This window comes from Plasmodium berghei (genome assembly GCF_900002375.2).
Source record: "Plasmodium berghei ANKA genome assembly, chromosome: 9".
NCBI classification, from domain to species: Eukaryota; Apicomplexa; class Aconoidasida; order Haemosporida; family Plasmodiidae; genus Plasmodium; species Plasmodium berghei.
In genome coordinates, this window is record NC_036167.2 from 1,110,211 (window position 1) to 1,119,991 (window position 9,781).

Genomic DNA, 9,781 nt, shown 5'->3' on the forward strand with positions numbered 1-9,781 from the left:
TAAGAAGAAAATATATGTACTACACAATTTACAAATATATTATATAATAAATTATTGCTTATATATTTAGCATATTTACATGTTTTTTTTAAATAAATCCAGTCACATTTTTTTTTCCTTTTTTTATTTCTTCTTAATTTCTAACATATATATGTAATTGTATATATATATATGTTTTTTTAGCATATACATTGCTCCAATATTTTATCTTATCCCACTCGTATATTTAATCCTTAATTTACTGTTATATTTATTATATTATATATTTTTTACAAATATTCCCCATATATTTTTTATTTACTTTTTTTTTATTTTATTTTTCTCTTTTTTTTATTCTTATCTAAGATAAAATAAAAATAAACTTTGAAAATAAAATAAATTTGTTAAGTATTTAAACATATATCCTTAAGATATTATACAATATAACAAAGTAAGCAAAAAAAAACAAAAAATGAATCATATGTTTTACATATACATATATATTTACTATTTATTTATATATATTATCATTTTTTTCATATTCACTATACAGCTTATTTACTATATTACTTGAATATTTGTATGATTAGTTATATATCATGTATATATATTTTTTGTGAATTCTTAATAATATTTAAAATATAACATACATAGTTATATATATTTATATGTTTGTGTATGGTTGTAATATAATAATGTGGTAAGTATGTATATACCAACTAAAATTTTTATACATATTTATGTACGTATAACAACATTTTTTATCTAATTATTTGCACTCCCAGTTAATTTGTCATTTTAATTTCTTTGAAATTTGCATATTTTCTTAAAGTTAAAAATAAAGTATAATATATTTTGTACATTGATTTTGGAAACCTTTGTGGAATTTCTTAAATGTTCTATACATATCTACATCGTTTAAATAAAAAATATCCATACTTTTATTTAATACGTGCAAGGATATGCATATTCGAAATAAACAAATCCTAAAACACACACTATATGATCTGTGTAAACATATTTATTCATTATGTTTTAATTTCAATTTTTTTTTTTTTAAATTCATAAAATGGCTATATGGTCCAAAAATTACATGCATGTACATACATTTTTTTTAACCCACTTATTTAGGTATTATCAAAATGGATAATCAAGAATTTATTCCACAATATAAACTTATTTTAGTTGGTGATGGTGGTGTTGGAAAAACCACTTTTGTCAAGAGACATTTGACAGGAGAATTTGAGAAGAAATATATTCGTAAGCCAAGAAATACAAAAAAAAAAAAATATAAAAATAATAAGCCATAAATAAAAAAGTGCAATTATGTGTGCAATCTTCATATGGCATACCAATTACATATTATTTTTCCTGCACACCCTTTCATTTAATTTTTTTTTTTTTCCTTCTATAGCAACTCTTGGGGTGGAAGTACATCCTTTAAAATTTCAGACAAATTTTGGAAAAACTCAATTTAACGTATGGGATACAGCAGGTCAAGAAAAATTTGGAGGGTTAAGAGATGGATATTATATAAAAAGTGATTGTGCAATAATTATGTTTGATGTATCATCACGTATTACTTATAAAAATGTCCCTAATTGGTATAGAGATATAACAAGAGTGTGTGAAACTATTCCTATGGTTTTGGTTGGAAATAAAGTTGATGTTAAAGATAGACAAGTAAAGTCAAGACAAATTCAATTCCATAGAAAAAGAAATTTACAATATTATGATTTATCAGCTAGATCAAACTATAATTTTGAAAAACCATTCTTATGGCTAGCTAGAAGATTATCAAATCAGCCAAATCTTGTTTTTGTCGGGGAACATGCTAAAGCACCTGAATTCCAAATAGATCTAAATATTGTACGAGAAGCTGAAAAAGAATTAGAACAAGCTGCAGCGGTAGCTATCGATGAAGAAGATATTGAGAATTAAGTAAATTACTAAAATGACAAGATAAAAAAAATAAATTATGTACTGATAAATGGGAAAAAATATATATAAGGAAATAAATAAATAAATAAACAAATAAACAAGAAAATAAAATGAGCAGGAAAAACAATCGAGGCATAAAATACAAACCAAATTACACGCCTTATAACATTGTACATAAATTGAATTGTACTCGACTATATAAACACAGTGAACTGATATATTTATGTTTATCTATTTACTTCCTAATTTATATATATGTAACGTCAATGCGGGCTTATAATAAATAAAAGCAGCAAAGAAAATCCAGAATTATATAATACGCCTTGTCAAGATAATTTAAATATATAAGCATACATATTATATTTTTTTATTTATATATACAAACTTTATATTACAATTCTACTATAAATCCATTGCTCAATTATATAGTTTTTCATGCAACCCTTTTCAAAGTTTCAGTATATATGCGCGCGTGTATATTTTAAATAATTTTTATTTTAAATAGTTTTTATTTTAAATAATTTTTAACTAATTATTTAAGTTATTTTTATAGATTAAAAAAAAATTAAACAATTTGTTAAAGTAAATCAAAAAAAAACACAAAATATGTGTGTAAGTATGTATATATTCGTAAATGCTTTAAATTATTATACAATTAAGCACATTTTTAAAACTGAAAAAAAATCTTATATTTTTTTTTCAACCTGTCATTAAAAGGTTATAAAAAATAACTTCAATCATAATCCCGTTTATTAAATTTTTTTTCTCTTTTTTTTTTTTTCTGATTAATTAGTTTGTCCTTGTATTTTTTTATCTGTAGCAATCCATTCACAATTTTAACAATATCATTCGAAAAAAATGCATGTATTAAATTTGTTGGTGATAAATACAAGTACGTATATTATAGTACACAAATAAAATAGATTGAATAAAATAACTGACTGATCATAGATATGTAGAATATGTGTGTGCATTTTTCAAATAATTACCTGATCATCTGTTTTAATCAAATGAATAAATTCTTTAATGTTGGTATATTTCACTTTTTCTTTATAATTCTAAAATATAATTAAAAAGAAAAATATATTATATATGAGCATAAGGGACATACGGTAATATCTTTATATATATATAGAGAGAAAAAATATATTTAAAAGAAATTTTTTTTTTTCATTTTATTAAAATGTTTAAATGTCTACCTCTGCTTCTTCAAGAATTTTTGTTAATTTATCAAAACATATTTTATAGTTAGACATTTGCGAAGAAGTTTCTATTTTAAAAAAAAATTGTAAACGGAATGAGTTGATATATATTGGGAATAGGAACTTAAAAATATTTCGTCAGTGTGCAAACACATAAAAAATTTACACTCAAGTTATATTTTTTTTTTATTTGTTTCTTTAAAATTGTATAATTCAAACCTTCACATTCTATAATAAGATCATTCGTTTTGCTCAGTTTATTTTTAAAGATTTTCCTAAAGGTTATAAATAAATAGGTGAAAAATACGTTAATTTCAAAAGGCATGAATAAAAAACAAAAATTGAAAAACAAACTAAAATGCATACACAACAATGTTGTTAGTTTGAAAAAGTCAATGCAGTTGCCAGGGTTTGTATACGTGTGCATATATAAAATAGTTTTTACTTCAAATTATTTTTAACATTAAGTGGAATCCATTCTGCCTTATCGACATTAAAACGAAGTTGCACTTTTGTTTCAGCCTTTAAACCAAAAAAATACAAACAGATTTATAAAATAAATATTTAATTATTCTTATTTTTAAAAACTATTAAAAATTATTTAGTGTGTATAACCTTGTTGACACTTTGCCCTCCTGGCCCTGATGAGCGTGTTGTGATTTTTTGAATTTGATTTATGGGAATTTGAAAAGATAATAATTTTTTTATGCTAAATCTAAGCATTATTTATAAAAAAATTAATTCATTTGTGCTTTATATTTTTACAATTATATATCCTTAGAATTTTTATGTGAATTTGGAGGCTTAAAGCGAAAAAATTGAAACAAATGGGAAAAAAACTCACATAATTCTGACCAATTTTTACTCGGAAAAAAATAAAGTAAATAAAGTATGTAAAAGATCCAATCGAAAAGGTGACGGATAAAAATGTGGGGATGAGCCCTCCAAAAAAAAAAAAGCAAAAAAAAAAGGCAAAAAAAAAGCGAAAAAAAAAAGCGAACAAAACAAAACAAAACAAAACAAATAAAGAATGCAGAATATACAACTAAAATATGTATAATATTAGATAATTAAAAAATAAAATGGGAGAAATGTATGATGAAAATAAACAAATTATTAATATTAGGGTTGGGGATATTGCTATTTAACAAGAATGTGGAGATACAATGCTACAAAAGAAGTTCTATCATTAAGTGTAATAATGCAAATAGTCAGAATATAAATAAAAGTATTGTGAAAGAAAAAATATGTGAATATAAAATAAAATCTAATGCTTTAAAAAAATTATATGAAAGAAAATTAATTAATTATATCAGTGATTTAAAAAATATAGATAAAATATTATATGAAAATGAGCATGAAAACGAAAAAAAAAAATCAGTATATATTGGCATAGATTTAAATTGTAAATATCTACATATAGGAAGTTTAACACAATTAAAGACATTAGAAATATTAAGAAGTTACAAAACAGATGTTATAATATTACTTGGAAATAGTACAACTCAAATCGGTGATCCTTCTTTTCAATTAAATGAAAGAAAAGAAACATTAAATGCTGAAATTTGTCAAAATGAACAAAGTATAAAAGAAAGTATAATTGATTTTATTCTTAATAATGATAACTCTGATTTTAATGAAAAAGATTTGCATATGAAGGAATTGTGTGGGATAAACTTAAATCAAATATCATTTCAAGATATTTGTAGAAAAACAGATTTACTTTCAAAAGACGAAATAATATATAAATGTAGTGGGAAAGGAAATTTACGAATTTTAAAAAATAATATATGGTATGATAAAATGAATGTAATTGATTTTTTAAAATATGGTGAACATTTTGGAATTAATAAATTACTTAGAAAAGAAAGTGTAATAAAAAAATATCAAAATAAAAATTTGACATTAAAAGATTTAAATTATATATCTTTACAATCTTATGATTTTTTACATCTATTTAAGAAGTATAAAACTTATATACAAATAGGTGGGTCTGATCAATGGGGTAATATACAGTCAGGTATTGAGCTTTGTCAAAATATTTACAATCAACAATTATATGGATTAACAACAAATCTACTATTATATAAAAATAATATTAAATTTAGTAAATCGTTATTTCAAGAAAATAAAAAGTTACCTATATGGATTGACAAAGAATATACATCTCCTTATCTTTTCTGGAACTTTTTGCGAAATGTAGAAGATCAAAAGGTTCAATCATATATAGATATGTTAACTAATTTAAATATAAATTTAGATGAAGAATTAAAAAATTCAAATAATGAGAATCCGAAAAATATTATTGCTTCTTCATATGACAATATAATAAATTCTGTTAAAAAAAAAATGGCAGATCATATCACAAATACCATTTATGGAAAATGTGTTGTTGATAAAATTCATAAAATAAATAAAATAATTAAAAATAATAAGTTTAATGAAATTGAAAATTTACAAGAGTTAAAAATATTACCATATAATCAAATTAATATAAATTTAATCAAACAAAATAAAATTAACATTACAGACGTCTTGAAACTTTTTCAAATTGCTATGACAAATAAGGAAGCGAAAGAAAAGATAAATCAAAATTGTATATATATCAATACAAAATTAATAACAAATCCTAAATATATATTAAACATTATGGATTTCTTAAAAACAAAAAATGATAATTATTATTATGTACTTCTTAGACTTGGAAAAAAATCATCCTATTCTATAATAGCTAAATCCGATTAAGAAAAATCTAAAAAATGATTAAATTCGATAAAGAAAAGAGATGGGGTATATGTCGGAACTATTTGGAAGCTAAATGCTTTCAACATACTTCAATTTTAATTTTTTTGTAATTTTGCTCTTCTTTTTTTGCTCTTCTTTTTTTGCTCTCTTTAAATATGCACACATGTAAAAACCCTGAAAGCTGCATTGGTTTTTCAAAATTAAACAGTTTTCTTTGCTTTGTTTGTTTTACTTTTTGATATTTAAAACTGACAAATTTAATGATGATGTGTTATCGTCTCCTTTTGGCCGGTTTGCACATTTTTGTTAAACACCCAAAAATAAAACAAAAAAGAAAAAGACAAATAACTATTCCAATTGTTATAGTTACAACCTCATTATAATTTACATTTCCAGGATTGTCTCGAAGGTTAGTTGCTGTAGGATGAATATTAAAAGCAGGGTTTTGAGCTATTTGATTTGCAGACATAAGATTTGGAAAATTATCAGATTGTTGGTAAGTTAATTGAGTAGCAGGCATTGGCATGTTAGGTGAATTATTTCCTTGCCCAGATGTAGAAACGATATTATTTGGAGAATTATTAGGAAGAAGTTGTGATTGACTTGGTATAGATTGAGGCACATTTTGTGATGAATTTTGAGGTGAAGGTGCGGGAATAGTTATTGGCGGGGCAGTAGGTTGGGGAATGCCATTATTTAAATTAAAAGGATTAGGTATATTTGGATATAAATTTGGAGTTAGAATTTGTGGAGCTAAAGGAGAATTTCCATTAGGATCTGAACTCAAAGCAAAAGGGCCTTGCATATGTTTATGAACACCATCCAATAAACCATTGACTGCTTTAGATGCTACTAATGTTAATGCTGGATTTAATTTATTATTTAATTCTATATTTGAATTTTTTATTATATTATTATTCAAAGAATCGTTTTTTTTTTTCCCTTTAATCATATATGATTCTAAGTCTATATTATTTCTTTTATTAGTTATATCCATATAATTAGGGTTTAGTGTTTTATGCTTTTTATTTTTATATTTTTTCATTTTATTTAACCTACTCGAATTATGAGATCCATTTAAATTCGAAATATTTTTATTATTCCCAAAATTTGGAACTTTATCATTGTTATCATCACTGGTAGAAATATTGTGACTATGCTTTTTGTAAAAATCGTGTTTATTATTATTCTCTGAATTATTTTCATACATGTTTATGTCGGTATTTTCCCAATGTCTATAATTAAGGTCGGGGGTTTTTGCCTTTGAATCGTTAAAGCTATCATTGCTTCTTCTCTTTATTTTATACATATTTTTAACTATTTTGATTATCTATATTTTAAAAAAAATTATTATATATATCATGTTTTGTAACTTTTGTTTATATAATGTATAAATATATAGTGTTTGTGTTTCTTCCCTCCGATTTTGATATACTTTTGAATAATGTCAAAATGTCTAATATATTTGTATTAGTAAACATATGAAAATACCATAAATAGAAAACTAAAAAAAAACGTATAATTGCATTTATATATTCCTTTTCCTTAATTATTTCTCTATATACATATATACATGTACACACATAAATATCATGACCATATATTATTAGCAGCATATATATATTATACAAACATTTAGAGAGTTGGTTTTTTCTTATAAAATATAATCTTTATATTGCCTAAAAATTATTAACGTTTAAAATAGCGAAAAAACCGAAAAAATATGTATTACAATGGAAATTCCAACACACAAGTATAACCAAGATAAATAACCTTTTTTTTGTAAGTGATATTTTTTTATAAAAATATGTAATAAGTGTATATATTTTTTCCTACATAAATACAAAAAATAATTATACATACTTGTAGCTAGTTCAGATAAAGAATTTTTTTTGTTTGCATCCATTCAATAGACATATATATCTGAAAACATTTTATGTTGTTCACATTAAAAGAGAAAAAATAATATATACGCGCATATATATTATGTATAGGCAAAATATTATTATATTTTCAATCCCCTTTATTTTGCATAACAATTTTCTATATATATGATCTGCATATAAATGTGTATGCACCATACTGCATGTATACAAGCGTTCATAAATTATAAATTTTATACAACCTACTTCCACTATTGAACATGACTATATATCTACACCGTTATATCTAATATTTTTCAATATGTCATACAATATAGCTCCAAAAGAGTATACATATGTATATATATATACATATTTTATAATAAATAGAAAAAATTATGAACAGGACTATTAGTTTAAATTTTATTAAATATAAAAAAAAAGTTAAATGAAAAGATATCGAAAAAGATGGTAATAATACTTTTATTAATAGTTTGCAAATGTAATCATTATAATTTATTTCACAATCCTAATTGTTATGTCTATTTCAATATACCCAATATTTAATCAAGAATTATTTTTCACATTTTTCCCGTTGTAATTTGACGTTCTCATATGTATATGTACATATTATTTCCCGTTTCGAGAGTAGATAAATTATAAACATAAGCTACAATCTTAATTTGTTTACTGGAATTAGAAAGTGTTCTTAGAAAAATAAAAAAACATGTATATATGCGGTAATATTTTGAAAAATGAAGGTAATATAAAAATATGGGCATATAAATAACATTTTTTATGTTTTTTAAAAAAAAAATACAATAAATATATACACATAATAAATCAAAATGTAGATAAATATGTATGGAATGGTATGTGACAATATATAAATTACATTGTATTATTCTACTAATATATGTACATTGTTTTTTTTTTGATAGGTCGTGTAGTTTATTATATAGATATATATTCTGTTTATAAAATGGCCTTTTTGTAAATGACAAATATATGTATTAATCAGTATATATAAATATTATGGTATATTGATAATATTAATAATTTATCGGTTTTTTCCTTTTATATTCTTCATATCTGATATATTCTCTCATCCTATAAAATTATCATTCCTTCTTTTTTTTTGTCCAGCATTTTTCTATAAATTTATATTAATTTATATTTGTCTGAATATTTATATTTATTTAGATATTATCAAATTTTATTTTGAAAAAAAAATATTCTGAAAAAGTTTACATGGGCCCTTCCTTTTATTTATAAATAAGTAAACATCAAACCAACCAAAAAATAAACATACAAAAACAGAGATATACTTGTGCACATACAATATAATTGGTTATTTGTATATCTACAGATAATAGTATATTTATACATATATGTTTATTTTTATAATGTCTTTAATTTTTTTATAATTGCATTAGCTTTCATATTTAAGGGGGAAATAATATAATTGTTGAAATAAAAACTAATATTATTATCACCATTTATTTTAGCTACTTTTTCATAAATATTATTTAAATAATTAAATTTGGGAATAATTAAAACAACATAAAGTGATAAGTGTATTATTCCCCAAATAAAACAGTTTATTCCCGAAATAAATCTTCCGAATGTTGGTGTTATTAAATGCTCAAATACAACGAAAAAATATATATATTTTAAATAATATTCTACCATATCATATCTCTTATTCTTCATTCCATGAAATGCCATTCCACTAGGAACTACATAAGCCACTATAAAAATCAATAATTTAACTATAAAGCAAATCATTTTTTATATAATAAAAAAAATATATATATTGTTTTAGTTATTCAAATTATAATTCAATTATAAATGGTATAAAAATACTATCTATAATAATAATATAACTGTGGATAATTGTAAATTTATATATTTGTTAACTATATAGCTTATTTGTATAAATATGTTTGTTTATTTCTTATTTGCTAATTAATTTGTTTTATTTATTCGGAATTTATTAAGAATAATATATTATGTAAATAATAATAATAAAGAAAAAACTTAAAATAATAT

General features: G+C 22.3%; 5 protein-coding genes across 5 annotated transcripts; 2 read left to right on the top strand and 3 right to left on the bottom strand.

Moving 5' to 3' along the window:
* Nucleotides 1–1,121: 1,121 nt before the first annotated feature.
* PBANKA_0930300 (GTP-binding nuclear protein RAN/TC4, putative) lies at nucleotides 1,122–1,920 on the top strand (the record flags this gene model as incomplete). The annotated part of the gene is made up of 2 exons (XM_034564903.1): nucleotides 1,122–1,239; nucleotides 1,394–1,920. 2 exons carry the CDS (start codon nucleotides 1,122–1,124, stop codon nucleotides 1,918–1,920), a joined length of 645 nt encoding a protein of 214 aa, XP_034421653.1.
* Nucleotides 1,921–2,653: 733 nt separating this feature from the next.
* PBANKA_0930400 (peptidyl-tRNA hydrolase ICT1, putative) lies at nucleotides 2,654–3,845 on the bottom strand (the record flags this gene model as incomplete). Its single annotated transcript, XM_034564904.1, has 6 exons — nucleotides 2,654–2,734; nucleotides 2,910–2,978; nucleotides 3,120–3,190; nucleotides 3,342–3,397; nucleotides 3,568–3,644; nucleotides 3,738–3,845. 6 exons carry the CDS (start codon nucleotides 3,843–3,845, stop codon nucleotides 2,654–2,656), a joined length of 462 nt encoding a protein of 153 aa, XP_034421654.1.
* A 372-nt stretch (nucleotides 3,846–4,217) lies between these two features.
* PBANKA_0930500 (tyrosine--tRNA ligase, putative) lies at nucleotides 4,218–5,867 on the top strand (the record flags this gene model as incomplete). Its single annotated transcript, XM_034564905.1, has 1 exon — nucleotides 4,218–5,867. One exon carries the CDS (start codon nucleotides 4,218–4,220, stop codon nucleotides 5,865–5,867), a length of 1,650 nt encoding a protein of 549 aa, XP_034421655.1.
* Nucleotides 5,868–6,138: 271 nt separating this feature from the next.
* PBANKA_0930600 (conserved Plasmodium protein, unknown function) lies at nucleotides 6,139–7,176 on the bottom strand (the record flags this gene model as incomplete). Its single annotated transcript, XM_034564906.1, has 1 exon — nucleotides 6,139–7,176. One exon carries the CDS (start codon nucleotides 7,174–7,176, stop codon nucleotides 6,139–6,141), a length of 1,038 nt encoding a protein of 345 aa, XP_034421656.1.
* Nucleotides 7,177–9,130: 1,954 nt separating this feature from the next.
* On the bottom strand, nucleotides 9,131–9,517 carry PBANKA_0930700 (conserved protein, unknown function; the record flags this gene model as incomplete). Its single annotated transcript, XM_034564907.1, has 1 exon — nucleotides 9,131–9,517. One exon carries the CDS (start codon nucleotides 9,515–9,517, stop codon nucleotides 9,131–9,133), a length of 387 nt encoding a protein of 128 aa, XP_034421657.1.
* Nucleotides 9,518–9,781: the final 264 nt, after the last annotated feature.